The following is a 16146-nucleotide window of genomic DNA, read 5'->3' on the forward strand; positions in this document are numbered from 1 at the left end:
TCCAAACAGTTGCAAAACGTTCTAAAACGATAGTTTCTTTAGAACAAATTTATGAATGTCCTTCCCCGTTAGTTACGGTTGCTTGCGTTATACGTTTTGTAACAGAATCGGCTTAATGAATGCACCCCACGTTTGCTTTTGACGGTGTAAGGTTTGGTCTTTCCGAGCTACCATACAGAAAAAAACATCCCTGACAAGCAGCTGTTGCTACAATGTTACAGAACTCCCACGTGCGTAAATCAATCTGTGGTCACTTTGTGATAGTTTGACTAATCGTCAGTGATTTGTGAGAATTTTCTGCATCTTCGACGAGAGGACAATGGAGGCCGTTATTACGATTAATCCCGGTAAATGATTGCTGCGTGTTTAGCGAAAAGTCACTAATGCTAACGCATGCCAATGGATGGTAGCCTAGCAGTTCCCGTTATGAAGTTGGGATTTACATTACCCTTTCTTCAAAACTGTCATTTCATCAAGCATGTGAATTGTTTCCTGTTTAGGTGCCACGAAATGGGACATCCGAGAGAAAGTTTGGGATTACATTGAAGCTAAGAATCTTGCAAACTTTCCAAGGCCTGTGCACAACAGAATCCCCAATTTTAAGGTAGGGCATTTCTGGAGGTTCAGTGTACTGCAATTTGATTGAATTATTCCTAACGCTAACCCTCTTAGTATTTGTCAAAATATCAAGTTTGAAACCATGTTTGTAGTTTAAATTTATCTTTTGCATGTGCTGCTGGTAAGGTCCCATATAGCCATTTTGAAAAGTCTTGTAAAATGTTCATTGTGCGCTCTCCATAGCCATTGGTCTGCACTAATAAATGTCTCTAGCTAGCCTTACCTAAACATCAGACTGCTACCATGGTTACTCCATGACGTCAGTCAAAGTAGCTGTAAAAAAGACTGTCTCTACAAGACAATGTTGAAGAAAATAATATTTACACTTTACCGGTTGTACATGCTGTTGGTCCTTTTGGCTGTAGGAGGTTGAGATCAGGTATCAACAGGAAAGTGTTGTTTACCCGACTTTTTGCACAATATGTTAACAATAGCGGAATGCATTTGTATTTATTAGGGATCACCATTAGCTTCTGCCAAGGCAGCAGTTACTCTTCCTGGGGTCCAAACACATTAAGGCACTTACATCACAAACAAAAGATAAACACAGTACATATTTAAAAAAATTTTTTTAATCTTTTTTTAACTAGGCAATTCAGTTAAGAACAAATTCTTATTTACAATGACGGCCTGGCAAAAGGCCTCCTGTGGCTGGGATAAAAAAAAAAAAATATTAAGTAAAAAATATAGGACAAAACGCACATCACGACAAGAGAGACCGAAGACATTTGTTGCTGCCATCCTATGATAACACATGGTAGCAGCATGAAACAGGGTACAAACATTATTGGGCACAGACAACAGCACAAAGGGCAAGAAGGTAGAGACAACAATACATCACACAAAGCAGCCACAACTGTCAGAGTGTCCATGATTGAGTCTTTGAATGAAGAGATTGAGATAAAACTGTCCAGTTTGAGTGTTTGTTGCAGCTTGTTCCAGTCGCTAGCTGCAGCGAACTGAAAAGAGGAGCGACCCAGGGATGTGTGTGCTTTGGGGACCTTAAACAGAATGTGACTGGCAGAACGGGTGTTGTATGTGGAGGATGAGGGCTGCAGTAGATATCTCAGATATGGGGGGGGAGTGAGGCCTATGAGGGTTTTATAGAACATTATTACACCACTACATATCTAAAATACAAAATGTATAATACCGCCATACAACATTATTACAATGTGTGTGTGTGTAGAGTGCGTGTGCTAGCGTTTGTATGCGTGTCTGTACGTGCGTCTCTTCACAGTACCCACTGTTTCATAAGGTGTATTTTGATATATTTTTTAATCTTATTCTGCTACTTGCATCAGTTACCTAATGTGGAATAGAGTTCCATGTAGTCATGGCTTTATGTAGAACTGTGTGCCTCCCATAGTCTGTTCTGGACATAGGGATTGTGAAGAGACCTCTGGTGGTGCCATGTCTTGTGGGGTATGCATGTGTGTCTGAGCTGTGTGCTAGTAGTTTAAACAGACAGCTCAGTGCATTCAGCTTGTCAACACTTCTTACAAAAACAAGTAGTGTTAAAGCCAATCTCTCCTCCACTTTGAGCCATGAGAGACTGACATGCATGTTATTAATGTTAGCTCTCCGTGTACATTTAAGGGCCATCCTTGCTGCCCTGTTCTGAGCAAATTGTCACCTGACCACATGACTGAACAGTAGTCCAGGTGCGACAAAACTAGGTCCTGCCTTATTGATAGTGCTGTTAAGAAGGCAGAGAAGAGCTTTATTATGGATAGACTTCTCCCCATCTTAGCTACTGTTGTATCAACATGTTTTGACCATGACAGTTTACATTCCAGGGTTACTGCAAGCTGTTTTAGTCAACTCAACTTGCTCAATTTCCATATTATTCATTACAAGATTTAATGTGGTTTGTTTTTTTGTACCCAAACTAAAAGCATTGTATTATGAAATATTTAGGACTAACTTATTCCTTGCTACCATTCTGAAACTAACCACAGCTCTTTAAGTGTTGCAGTCATTTCAGTCGCTGTAGTAGCTGAAGTGGATATATACGCATACGTTTTTCTAGCAGCAGACTGATCGATATTGTCAGAAGCCGCACTGAAGTCTAACAAAACAGCCCCACAATCTTTTTATCATTTCTTCTCAGCCAATCATCTGTCATTTGTGTAAGTGCTGTGCTTGTTGAATGTAATTCCCTATAAGCATGCTGAATGTCTGTTGTCAATTGTTTCCTGTAAAATAGCATTGTATCTGGTCAAACACAATTTTTCCAAAGTTTACTAAGGGTTGGTAACAGGCTGATTGGTCAGCTATTTGAGCCAGTAAAGGGGGCTTTACTATTCTTGGGTAGCTGAATGACTTTTGCTTCTGTCCAGGACTGAGGGCACACACTTTCTAGTAGGCTTAGATTGAAGATATAGCAAATAGGAGTGGCAATATTGTCCACTATTATCCTCAGTAATTTTCCATCCAAGTTGTCAGAACCCGGGGGCTTGTCATTGTTGATAGACAACAATTTCTTAACCTCTTCCACACTCACTTTACGGAATTCAAAATTACAATGCTTGTCTTTCATAATTTGGTCAGTTATACTTGGATGTGTAGCGTTTGCTAATCTGGCCAATGAAAATAAAATAAAAAGTAGTTGGCAATATCAGTGGGTTTTGTGATGAATGAGCCATCTGATTCAATGAATGATGGAGCCAAGTGTGCCTTTTTGCCCAAAATTTCATTTAAGTTGCTCCAAAGCTTTTTACTATCATTCTTTATGTTGTTTATCTTTTATTTCATAGTATTGTTCCTTTTTATTCAGTTTAGTCACATAATTTCTAAATGTTCAGTATGTTTGCTAATCAGTTGTGCTGCCAGACCTATTTGCCATACCTTCAGTCAACTGAAGCACATTTTCTCACAATTATCTGTGTTTGTCGTTCGGTTACGCTCGGCCATATTGTACAAGTGTTTTGTCACGTGCAATTTGCATCAGTATTGAAAATACAAACGATATACAGACGACTAGCACACGGAAGGTCAGGTTGATAACGCTACTCTGTAGATGTTTTATCTCACATTCCTACCTGAAAAGGACCAACCAGACAGACAACCGGTATGTAGAAGTGAGAGGAAACTTTCCTGATCTAAATGCTAATTTCTGAATTCTATGCAATTCAACTTGGGTTCTTCAGGTTATTGCTAGCCTAACTACCTTATTAGATATGTCATATTGTAAGCTAGTAGCTATCATAGTACCTTTGTCTTTGACCTGTGGTAAAATCTCTATTTTCAGAAAACCTATTTTTGACACACATGCTTTTGAACCCCTTATCCTTTGTGTGTGGGTGGGTGCGTGCTTGTCTTGCTGTATGTGGTTGTCTATGCGGTCAGGGTGCGGTCCCGGCCTGTGACCGTCTCTCAGCCCTGCAGGAGTTCAAGTCCAGCCAGACAGTCAAAGTGAACCCGGACCGACCCCAGCAGCAGGCCCGCTACATCACCCTGGATGTAAGTGTGCACTCACATCTTCTCTCCTTACCCCCTCTCCCCGTCTCTGCCCCCAGGGTGCCCACACTGCCTGCGCCAAGGTGTCGGAGCTGCAGGTATTCAGTGAGACTGACGAGGTGAAGGTGGACCCTGACAAGCCGCTGGAGGGGGCAAGGCTGGCCGTGCTGCAGGTAGCCCTGGGCCACTGGTTCAGTAGTGTTGTCTCATCACCAGATCATAACCATGGAGTGCTGGATTTAGGTTATTTGTATTAGATGCCCTTTACTCATCTGTCTATGGTGTATTCTCTTAGCTTACTAAACTCTGGCCTCTTGCTTCTAGGCGAGGAAAACCCTGCTGGTGCCGACCCCTCGCCTTCGCACAGGACTCTTCAATAAGATTGTCCCGCCTGAGGGAGCAAGCAAAGAAGAACTGAGAGTGTGCTCCACCTCGCAGGTGAGTCAGTCCCTTCTCACTAGTGCTGAGCAATTAAATGAAATGTTGGGTATTTTTTTGTTTTTTAAATAACTAATTGACTTCAGTTCAATTATTTGAATTCCATTTAGTTCCGTTTTTTTTCTTCTGTGAGCTCATTGCGCTGCAGTTTCTCTAGAGATAAATCGGATCCTGCCCAAACTGCAACGTTGTAGTTTCCAACAGGCCAAAGTTTTACATAGTTTAGTACAGAAAACTTTATAATTAAATACAATGAACATAATCCATTGTGCGGCTACTTGTCCGGTCTGTTTCTTTTACGCCTGCTACGTAGAAGCATTCTAGAAGAATGAGCGATCAAGAGGGGATACATAGAGAGCAGTTGCTTCGTGCTTTATTTCCTTTGAAGACCTACTGAGATAGTGATGTTGTCAGACAGCATAGGCAGCAGCTCTATAGAGATGAGAGGATGACTTGGAATTAAATAATAAAGTCATCAAATAAAACAAATGTAATATACACAACTAAAATATTTAAGTCATGTGAATAACTGCTGGTTAATAAGTGATAAGCAGTCACTACCATCATGGGACTTTTAGTAGTTGTGTTCTGTTGCAATATTCAATGCACATAATGCATAGTGCATTTCATGTTTTAAAAAATGATCAAAACCTTGTAGTAATAAACTGAACCAACCTCAAAAAGCACTAATCGCTCAACACTACTTCTCCCCCAACACCCACCCCGACGCCGCATTACCTATCCCTCTCCATCCAGCCCCAGTGCACATGGATTCAACATCACACTTTACCTCCTTCATTCATCACTTCCCATTCATTATCCCCATAAACATGCTGTCACTCTGTACAACTTGGTGAATCCACCATAGAAGACCAAATGCTTTGTTCCCAGACTAGTTGGAGTGTCGGGTTTCAAATGTAAAATGTTTGAATCTAATGTTTCTTGTGATCTGGTGCACCTGTTCTCACCTTTTCTTTCTTTCTTACTTTTCTTACTTTTCTTTATTTTCTTTTTCCTTTCTTTCTTTTCTTTGTTTCTTCTCCAGGGAGTGAAGGAGTTCAGTGTCCCTGTGGGTCTGGATTCCAAGGTTCAGGTGGATCTTCTAGTGGTTGGCTCTGTGGCCGTGTCTGAGAAAGGTGAGAGCCCGCAGAAAGAACCCTGTGGGCTGTGGACACTTACCCTGGTCCAGGAAGGTTCCGGCTCAGCATCAACACCGATACTGTTAGGATTAATCTCATCTCTCCTTTCTCCTCAGGTTACCGGATAGGTAAAGGAGAGGGCTTTGCTGACATGGAGTATGCCATGATGCTCTGCATGGGGGCTGTGACGGAATCCACTGTGGTGGTTACTATCGTCCATGACTGCCAGGTTAGCCTGTTATCCCACAACATGAAGTCACACACTGTGTTTGGTCTTAACCTGGATAAGTGTTGCTTCATGCTCCAGATTCCTATTCTTTTGCAACGTGTATCTGTGCTTGATGTCTGTATTTCTGCAGGTTGTTGACATCCCAGAGGATCTGATTGAGAGCCATGACATCACTGTGGACTACATCCTCACCCCGACCAGAGTCATCAAGACAGACTGTCAACGCCCCAAGCCCCAGGGCGTCATCTGGACTAAGGTACAGCACTAAATCTCACCCAGGTTACTGTCGTTCAATATGATTCATTCCATTGCTTATGCAGTTGTTCTAACTACTGTTGCTGCTGCTAGCTACTGCTGCTGGTTTTACAAGTACGACTGCTATTAGTTGCTGTATGTTGCTGAGTGGCTGAAACCTCAATGATTTGAGCTAGAAAACAGCTTTGAAAATGAGGCCAAAGTTGCACCCGTCTTCTGTAGTTTTCCAGTGACTTTTGGCTGCACCTCAAACCGTGTTGCTTGAGCTTTGTTTGCTCACCTTCCCGTAGAAGTATACCCATTACACACACACACGCTACCTCTGGGGTCCCTTAAGACCACCATGCCCGTCCTGAGGACCCATGCTGACCTCGTAGACAGGAAGGCCATGTCTGATCATCAAAGGCCTCTCCACCGGGCCAGCCTGGCTGTGCAGGGCCCAGTTAAAGAGAGGGCACCGGGGCCAAGGTAAAAACAATAGCCCATTATATCCTGTACAGGAGCAGCCGCCATCACAGCCTTAGCAGACCCACTCTGCCCTGGGAAATCAGAGAGCGGTCTTTATATAGCTTACCAGGGAAGTGGAATATCCCCCCAGAATAAAGATGATACGGTCAGAGAGGTTATCAGCGCTCCTGAAGACTCTGTCAGTCTGTTTCCTCTGCGTTCATGTACTGTAAGCATGGATGTGTTATGGAGTACTGTTGAGTTGGTTGTTGTGCCCTTTGAGGTTAGTCGAGTAGTCTAGTCATGCATGGGTTTTGGTGTAATTCATAAGCAATCTAGCATGCACTGAACATTTGCATGGTCACCTAAAACAGCATGAGCAGGCGCCAAACATCAGCTTTCTTGATTGTGTTTATACCCCATCACTTTACTAAACCCCATTCTTCTTGGCATGACCCAGAGCTGGGCTGCCCTTAACCCAGTGCCTTTGCTGACCTTTAGCAGCCCTGCTGTGATATGACCTTGAGCAGCCCTGCTGTGATATGACCTTGAGCAGCCCTGCTGTGATATGACCTTGAGCAACCCTGCTGTGATATGACCTTGAGCAGCCCTGCTGTGATATGACCTTGAGCAGCCCTGCTGTGATATGACCTTGAGCAACCCTGCTGTGATATGACCTTGAGCAGCCCTGAGCCTGTCCTGTTGTATACCTGCAGCTGAACGCTGAGATGCTGGAGAAGATCCCCGTGCTGAAGAAGCTCCGGGCCTTGGAGGAGGAGCAAGGGAAGGACGTGACCCTGGGGACCCACCCTCCCCCGCAGCCCAGGGAAAGGGCCAGGAGGGAGCCCCGGAGGGACAGAGAGCCCAGGTCAGAGGGTGATAGACCCCGGCGTGAGCCCAGGCGCAGGCCTAGACGGAACACCCAAGAGGACTCTGAGAGGGACCCCAACGGGGAGTCCAGGGAGGAGACAGAGCAGAAACCCAGACGACGCCCACCAAGAGTGAGGAGGGAGGGGGACAGAGAGGGGGGTAGGGATGGTGACGGGGAGGGAGGCCAGGAGGGAGGCAGAGAGGGGGGTAGGAGGGTCAGGGGATTCCGCAATGGGGGCTTCCGTGAGGGGGGCAGAGATGGAAGCAGGGGGAGAGGCAGAGGAGGCCGGGAGGGGGCCAGGGGGAGGGGAAGAGAGGTGGACAGGGATGGGGTCAGGCAAGAAGGCAGGGAGGAAGGTGGCGAGCCCCGTGAGCGCAGGCCCCCCCTGACCGTGACCACAGTGTACCTGGGGGGCATCCCTGCCGGGCTGCGTGTCAGCGAGCTGAAGACTGCTCTCCGGGAGAGGGAGGCAGCCCCCATCCGTCTCACATGGCAGGGTGCTCAGCACCGGGCCTTCCTGGACTACTTAGACCCCCAGGCTGCAGACCAGGCCCTGACCGCCCTGGAGGGGCTCTCCCTGAACGGCCACGACCTGCAGGCTGAGCTGGCCAAGAGCCAGAGGGGAGGCAGGAGGCCAGGTCCAAGCAACCGGAGGCCCAGACCAAATACAGGTCCCAAAAATACAGCTAGAGAAAGTAGAGAGAGTACGAGTGAACCAGAGGCAGATTCCCCCAAGCAGGAGCTCAACCATAACGAGTAACTGCCTGCTTCTCTGTCCATCTCCGTAACAGAAGCCAAGCCAGCAGAAAGAAAAGGCTGTGTTTCATGAAAGGGAAGGATGCTACTTTCACTGTACCAATGTGAAGTGTGAAAATATGTTTAATGCCTTAAGCAGAGTTTGGTTTGTCGTTCTGGTTTTTAGTGTTGGTATTGATAACACGTAACCCCATTTACGTTTGAAATGTTCTTATACAGAGGTTTCATCCACACAGGCCTGTCTGTCAGTCACAAAGGAAGGAGAGGTTTTCCCTGTTAGTCTCTTTGTGCAGGGGCAATGTTTAATGCCCTACATGTAATGCCATCGGAATTCACAGGATATTTTCTGTACTAAATAAACCATACTTTGAGTTCATAGTTTTAACCATTTTGTCTTCTTTATAACTCAAAACCCAGGACTGATCAACCTGACTGTCAAATGATGATCTGGGTACACACCATACACCGCTAGTCTGTCAGTACTGTGTGTTCCTATTGTTGTAAGTTATCCTACTGACGAACAATCTGGGGAAAATATGAACCTAAAGCTAAAACGGATGAGGAAAATAGTATACCAAGATGGATGGTGAGCTGGTGTGTTTAACCCTTCATCAAGTGTCCAAGCCTCTCATAGGACCCTGTTTATGTCTTTTGGCAGTATTGAACTGTTTTTCAGCACTCCTCTTGCTAGTGGGTAGCTTATGGCATAACACATGGTATAGCCTACCAGAGAGCCTGACACGTTCAATTAGTCTGACTGAGGGTGGTATGTGGGGAGCAGGAGCTAAGAGGACTAGCTGTAGTATACTGGATGTGCTAACCTCTGAGCTATCTATTGCTAGAGATATGTTGTATAACCAGCAGGTAAACCTTATGGTTGGCATGACATGTCTGATGGCTTAGATATTTGAACCTAGCTTGGTCACAGTTTGAGGTTCTATCTGCAGCTACCTGCAGTGCTCTAACCCTGTGATGACGTCCTGTGTGCATCTGGTTGGCCGAACACAGTGACTTATAGCTGCTGTGCTAATGCTCGGCTTGGCCAAAGAGGTGTCCTACAGTTCAGAGTAGTTTAGACTCAGGCTGAGGGACAAGCACATAGCATGTCTGCTTCTCCAGACCAGAACCCAGGCAGGCTTTTTATGGAGTTGTCATCCAGCCCAGGCCGGGGAACAGCTGTGGAGCCCCAGCAGGAATCCCAGCCCTGTAGAGGTGCTGCGCCCCGGCTCACGTCATCAGCATGCTATCAGCATGCTAATGTGTGGTCCCTCCGCTGCAGTGTGGAGCGACTGGGCCTGCTGCCCCTGTGTGCTCTGCTCATACAAGGGAATTTCACTGGAGTTCAGAGAGTGGTCACCTCCTCGTGAGATAACACAGCTCCATACATACATAGCCTCACCGAAACTCCAACATATACACAGCAGGGCATGGGGCCCAATGTGAGAATATCACTGAGAATAAGCTATTATAACAATACTTCCCTTCCAAAACACTTAAGTTGTATTACTGTATTTGTTCTTGTAGGTAACGTTATAGTGCAACTAAAGTGGTTACTTTAATATAATAAGAACAATAACATCACGTTGAAGTGACTATTGAAATGCAAAATATAATATTTGTGTGATTTACTTTGTTATTTTGCAATTGGAGACATTTTTTCATATATATATATATATAAAATAGGGCTTCTTCTAGAATGAGTAGGCCTGAATCTTTTTTCTTACACTAATGGTTTAAACGGTACATTTGAACAGGCAATATTTCAATATTAGTCAACGTTTTGATAGTGAATGCAACATTTGTTGTATTGTTTGATTCGAATATATGTTTTACTTAACTAGTTCTAGTATATAGTGTTGAAGTGTTCTTTATAGCTTGCGACACCTAAGGAAGTTATTTGGAAATTCAGTGCTTTTCTATTTGCGTATAATGGATTTGTGCATAAATTACGCATTTAAGTCAAATGAAGCATGCCGATTTCAAGTTAGATCCGGCGCTGAAACAGGCATACATTCGGTCCAATATGACATTTCCAAAGTAACAAATTGAAAGATTGCATCGACATGTTTTCGTGTAAAAATGGCATCATTTCAGATCGTGAATGTTAATATTTTTAACAGTCGCTCCAAGCCTGACCGGCTCTTCTGCAGTCCAGCCTTTAGATTAAAAAATGGAAATAAAACCGCGGTGTCTTATAATGCACGAGAAATGCTTAGGCCTATATTATTTTAGTTGTCTTTATACTGATTTAAGCCTTGTGTGATTCGCTATGTATTTTTTGGGGGGCAGCAGATGTCATGCAATGTAGCGCTAATTAGGCAAGGCCTACAAGCATCTACAGCATGTTGATACTTTAAAAACAAATAATTTGCAAACCAGATAACGTAATGAGAATAAACCCATAATCTCAAGGTTGAAAAAAGACAACCCACACATCAAAATAAAAACTCCCATTTAAATGTTATTTAGCAATGGCTAAACTTATTACAGCATACTATATTCCAGTAAAAACAACCTCCCACCCAGAATTCCATATTTGAGAAAAGGCAGTCTGTGAGCCCGTTGTGCCTTTATAAGAGTAGGATAAATGTTTCTCGGCGGTGGGCACGCGTTTTCCTCCCTCTCTTTGAAACCGTATCCGAGGCGAATTCGCCCTCCCCCCGTAACTGCTGGCTCTGATTTGTTACGGGTTAATTGCAACACACTCCGATTACACAGTTATACATTGGACAGGAGTTTTCGACCTCCAACAGATATTTGTCTTATTTTATATCCAACCATAGGCTATTGTGTTTTTAGCTAATTCCTTTAACATGAGCGTCATTAGGCTAATGGATGTAGCATATACTAATGCATTGTGTTCACCTATAGGCCTGTTCTTGTCTAAACCTGAATCAATTCCTAAATGTGTGTGGCCTTTTTTCACATGAAAATATTTGGTTGATGACCAGAATATTTAAATATTAAGGACTGTGTTATGACGAATATTTTCGATTTTCAAGACAACTTAAATAGAACACCCCGAAAATATGTGACGGCCTTCCTGTTGCACCACACAGTAGAATAGACTGAACTGTATCTGCATGGGGGGGAAAAGAACATTCGACAAGTGTCAAAATAATGGAAACAGACATAATTGTATAGGTATTTCAGCCAGTTAAACAAACTGCATGCCAATACGTTTAATTTTATACAAATTGTGTGTAGTAATATACAGACTAATCTAAAGACACTCGAGTATGCCAATACTCAGCATAACATCATTTACAATTTATACAGTGCTGAAAAATAACGGGTGTCTACACGGATATATACACCTAAATAGACATGTAACTAACAGTGCTTACATCTATATCTTCAATTTCCGTTTTAAAACAAATAAGAACGCGTCATGGCAAATATTGCCAATAAAGCATACTTCAATATTGTGGCTATAAGTGTACAATTAAAAATATGTACAGAATAAATAAGAAGTTGCGCTTTACTATTTAAAAAGTGCCTTCATCTTTCCTTAATTCAGATCGTCTTGTTGTTGATTACATTTTTTTAATGCATGGTGTAGCCTAATAGCTTAGTCCAAACTCCTCAGAATATCAAATAAAAATCTAACTATCATTTCGATGGAGCCGAGTAGCCTAGCCCGGATAAATGAGCAATGAAGTTGTCCCCGCAGTATATATTTTGAATGCATAACAAAAATAATACACATTATTGTACATTGTAAAATATTCTCAAGTGGTAGTCATCCGCCCGCAGAGTTATAGTACCAAGCGGCAGCTGGGGTTGAGATGCATGAGGTGAGTGTCAACCGGTCTCTGCTTTACCTCTTGTGTGGCACACAGACATTTCTTGAAAATAGCCTACAGCTTAGGCCTCTACACCACAAGGTTGTTCTGTGATATTCCCACACCCTTTTTGGTTTCTGAGAGAGATAAACATTGAAGTTGAACTAAATCTGCATTTGCACGTATTTATTTTTCTGTACCAAATCCTTTTTTGTGTGAAAAGTTGTTTAGTTTATGGGTTCTCTGGCGTGACTGTTGCTTCTCTTACAGCGCGCTCCAGGGCCTGCCTTCTCTCCTACCTCCAAGGGTTGGGTTGCTTCCTCGTCTCAGCCTTGCAGCCGCTTTGGCTTTAGTGGCTCAAGTCAGTGATGTCCGTTATTCACTGTAAGTGCTGTCACATGACGCAGGGCTTGATGTCCTGGTAGGCGACCTGTTGGTGATGATAGTAGGAACTGCTGCTGGGCGAATGCATCGTTGAAGACGTCATCGCGTTGAAGGAAAAGACGAACTCCTTCCGGTCACACATACTGGGAGACTGAGAATGGTACCGTGGAATACCTAAGAATATAGATACAAGAGTAAATCATATTTTTGTTCACCTTTTGCCATATAGCATGCCAACCCAATGTGAATGTGTTGCTGTCAATTGCCAAAAACAGTATAGTTGTCTTTTTGAATGGGCTAGTGAGAACCACAAGTCGAGAAGGATATAGGCCAGCATTTTAAAGAAAAGGTGGTAGCAAATTAGTTAGAAATACATATTTGTGGGTGCAAGGAAAAATAATAAACTAGTATTGCCACTGGGTGATTGCATATAGCCATAAATTATCCATAATAATAATAATACACATTTACCTTTGTCTATAGAAAGAAAATGTAATAACAAAAATTGGCCTATTTTCAAAAGTGACTTCTGAGCTTTTTGATGTTGGAATAATTTGTTATTTATAGTGTGAATTGTAATATTGTGCATCGTATTATTTAGCCTATATTATTGTAATATTACTATACTATGATATAAAAATCAATTGAAGTAGGACTAGTATTACCTAAATCTTTTCAGAATATTGTTGTAGAGGCTAAATTCGTCCTAAATTGCCTTTCAGGAACAATTAATTGTAATTTGGGTAGACAATCTTTCATTTAATTTGTGAAACCCCCGGTCTGTCTACCCCTCTGATTGGGGCTGTCGTACAGAACTGTTGAGGCTGAGAACCGTCTGGAGAGCTCGAGGGTGGGATAGTTCTAATTGACAGTGGCCTGCTCGCACGCGAATCCCAGAGGACCCGGTGCCTCCGGGACTTGAGTTGGCTGGCTCCGGCTCGCGCTTGTTGTTTTTGTCTCCAGATTGGCACCATTCTAAACACAAGTCCCAGAAGACGGGCCGTCCGAGTGCTTCCTGAAACCACCTCCAGGAATTTATTAGGAAAACAGAGTGAGGGTTAAACCTGCTGTTTGTTAGTTGTCCCACTCCTTGGCCAGTTAAATGAGGACAGGAAACTGAATTACTTAACTTCCTTACTGGATAATTAGACGATTGTTTCTTGCGTCCATTTCCTTATTTCCAAGATAACAGAACCATCAATTCTAACCAATATTATCCGCCAAAAACTGTGGCATATTGGAGTTAAGTGAATACAAATGCACTGAGCATGCCCAGTGCCCAGTCCCTATCTTTGCCCACTGCACTGATTGCAGTAGGCGAAGGCTGCTACATTATTAAAGACCTTTACATTATTGCTATTGGCCTACTGTATGTATGTATGTATGTATGTATGTATGTATGTATGTATAAAGACCTTTACATTATTGCTATTGGCCTACTGTATGCAATCTTCATTTACGTTTGTATCTGCTTTCTTCGAAGCAATGCTCCATATACCGAGATATTTTTGTTTTTCTTCACCTCGTTTGTAATTTAAATTAAAAGGTTTTGATTTTGTTCAAAGGAAATGGTGAGCTATAGAATAGGCCTAGTGTTTATTTTGTACACATTTTACGCTATTGGGTATGACTGACTGTAAAAGGCATGCGTAATCATTTACGAAGTTAGTTTACCTTGCAAATCCGTGTTACTGTGTCCGTTCTGATGAAGATTATACTGGTCTAGGGAATGCGTGGGTAAACTGGGCTGCAGCGGGTTCGCCCCGGGGTTGCAGGGAGACAGTGGCTGCTGCTTGATGTAAGAACCTCCGTTATTCAGAGAGGATGAAGGCGCTTGAGCCCAGGCCGAGCTTGAGTAGACGGGATGCGGCTCCATCACTCCCCCGCTGGTGAGGAGGGGCGAGCCTGAATTGTCGTGGTGGGGGTACTCGCCCCCCGTGGATCCTGTGCAGCTTCCCATGTAGGAATGTCCGCTGTTGGCCGACAAGTGGGACATGGAGTGCCCGGCCAGACCCATCCCCTCCATGTTGCCTGCCAAGTGTCCATTCATCATCCCAATCCCGCTGTCCAGAGACAAGCCGTTGGGCGGACAGGACAGGCCCCCGCCGCTCCCCTGGAAGTTATAGGACTCGGGGAGGTGGTTGAATCCCAGGCCGTTCATCATGCTGTACATGGGCTTCAGCGCCTGGCATTTACGCCTGAAGCCCCGCGGCCTCCTGCGGAAGGATCCCTCCTCGAACATGAACTCACTGGCTGGGTCGATAGTCCAGTAGTGGCCCTTCCCGGGCCGCCCGAGCCCCTTGGGCAGCTTTATGAAGCACTCATTCAGGGACAAGTTGTGACGCACGGAATTCTTCCATCCTTGGTAAGAGCCTCTGAAAAACGGGAAGCGGCTCTGTAGGAACTGGTAAATTTCACTGAGCGTCAGGCGTTTGGTGGGAGAGCTCTGGATAGCCATGACTATCAGCGCAATGTAAGAGTAGGGGGGCTTCTCTGGGCGGCGGATCCCCGCGTTGGTCTTTTTGGTTTTGGTGGTGGAGGAGGCGGTCTCCATCACAGTGGTCTGTCCGTGGGGCTTCTCCGGGGCAGACATCGGGCTGCTCTGGGCAGGAGTCTGCGCTGGGGGCTGCTGGACCTCTGCCGTCATTAGTTAGACTATCAGCGCAATGGCAAAAAAGTTTGACAAAAATATCCACGTCCTCGTTTTGAAGTAGTACTAGAAACTTCGTATAAATAATCAAAGAAAAGTTTAAGATGGTTACCAATAATCTCGATGCTGTGGAACTACGCACGGTCAAATGCAAAGCTGAATTTCTGTAAACCGTGCGTTGTTGCGCTCTTCCTTTTGGTGCCTAAATTCCTTAGCCAATGTGAACCCTGAAATCCGTAGCGATTGTCCAAATTGAAATCGTGGAGAAACGGGAGCTACTTCAACTTCAGTCGGTGTGTTCTCGTGCGTCCGGAGGAGCTCGCCTTTTACTTATCCGTTGCCATCAGCGCCTTGCTAGCTCGAGCGCTTGACCATCAGGACGTCATTGGCGCACCGGGCCCGCCCAGTCCCCTCCCACTCACACACATCTGCCTGGCTTTAGTTTGTCTGGGAGCAGTTTTTTTCCAACTCAGAATCAGTGAAGTGGGTCTTTCTTAACACTCAAAATGACATTTTATTGAACAGAAAATTATCATTTTTTAAAATTGAATGGCGTGAAACAGGACTTATTTTCAAATATAGGACATAGCCAACTAGAATATCTGTTTTCAGAATGTAAATGGTAGCCTAATACAACAGGCTACAGAGGCCTATGCTTGAACTTTGCAACGTTGAATAGTCTTTATTTTCGCAACGACAATATTTCTTCCAAACAGTGTTTTTGAAAATGTATGTTTTTAGTAAGCTTGTATGCACAACTACCGTGATATATAAAACTGGTTTTCCACTTGACAGATACAGCAGGCCAACCTCACCATAGCACATTTCACTGACTTTGACCTATTAAAGTGTGAAGTATGTTTAAAATGTTGCTTAAAATACGCTTATTTGAAAGAAAATGCCTCTATTCAAGACCACGCAGCTGATTTCTTTAAACGATAGACAGGAACATGGGCAGGATGTTTATACTGCAAAATGTAAACATTTTCCCTGGCCTTCTTTAAATAAAAAATCAAGCAAAAAGCCCCGCTAGATCAGCTCATACTCAATCTGATGCATTATGTCCGTTTTAGACAGCTCCTTGTGTATGGATAGGACTTTTCAACGTAAAT

The 16146-nt window shown here is 43.8% G+C and overlaps 2 protein-coding genes across 3 annotated transcripts; one reads left to right on the forward strand and one right to left on the reverse strand.

Moving 5' to 3' along the window:
- Window positions 1–158: 158 nt before the first annotated feature.
- On the forward strand, window positions 159–8600 carry LOC139576157 (methenyltetrahydrofolate synthase domain-containing protein-like). Of its 2 annotated transcripts, none has more exons than XM_071401895.1 (8): window positions 159–347; window positions 501–604; window positions 3970–4083; window positions 4405–4518; window positions 5564–5654; window positions 5774–5886; window positions 6017–6142; window positions 7305–8600. In XM_071401895.1, the coding sequence occupies exons 1-8, from the start codon at window positions 320–322 to the stop codon at window positions 8217–8219; spliced, it is 1605 nt and encodes a 534-aa protein (XP_071257996.1). In that variant the 5' UTR covers window positions 159–319; the 3' UTR covers window positions 8220–8600. The 2 variants fall into 2 exon arrangements, with proteins under 2 accessions (XP_071257996.1, XP_071257995.1); XM_071401894.1 differs by lacking the exon at window positions 3970–4083 and adding an exon at window positions 4140–4253.
- Window positions 8601–11351: 2751 nt separating this feature from the next.
- LOC139576158 (forkhead box protein F1) lies at window positions 11352–15368 on the reverse strand. Its single transcript, XM_071401896.1, has 2 exons — window positions 14059–15368; window positions 11352–12558 (listed from the first exon to the last, which is right to left on the reverse strand). The coding sequence occupies exons 1-2, from the start codon at window positions 15029–15031 to the stop codon at window positions 12395–12397; spliced, it is 1137 nt and encodes a 378-aa protein (XP_071257997.1). The 5' UTR covers window positions 15032–15368; the 3' UTR covers window positions 11352–12394.
- Between the last annotated feature and the right edge of the window lie 778 nt (window positions 15369–16146).

Source organism: Salvelinus alpinus, chromosome 5 (assembly GCF_045679555.1).
Source record: "Salvelinus alpinus chromosome 5, SLU_Salpinus.1, whole genome shotgun sequence".
Classification (NCBI taxonomy): domain Eukaryota; kingdom Metazoa; phylum Chordata; class Actinopteri; order Salmoniformes; family Salmonidae; genus Salvelinus; species Salvelinus alpinus.

What these genes read in the sequence shown, in the direction of transcription:
- LOC139576158 (XM_071401896.1), bottom strand. Translation starts at nt 15,031, where the DNA reads ATGACGGCAGAGGTCCAGCAGCCCCCAGCGCAGACTCCTGCCCAGAGC. An exon ending in CAGTAACACGGATTTGCAAG is followed by an intron (nt 12,559 to 14,058) that starts GTAAACTAACTT and finishes CTATATTCTTAG; the next exon opens with GTATTCCACGGTACCATTCT.
- LOC139576157 (XM_071401895.1), top strand. Translation starts at nt 320, where the DNA reads ATGGAGGCCGTTATTACGATTAATCCCG. An exon ending in CGTTATTACGATTAATCCCG is followed by an intron (nt 348 to 500) that starts GTAAATGATTGC and finishes TTTCCTGTTTAG; the next exon opens with GTGCCACGAAATGGGACATC. An exon ending in ACAGAATCCCCAATTTTAAG is followed by an intron (nt 605 to 3,969) that starts GTAGGGCATTTC and finishes CTATGCGGTCAG; the next exon opens with GGTGCGGTCCCGGCCTGTGA.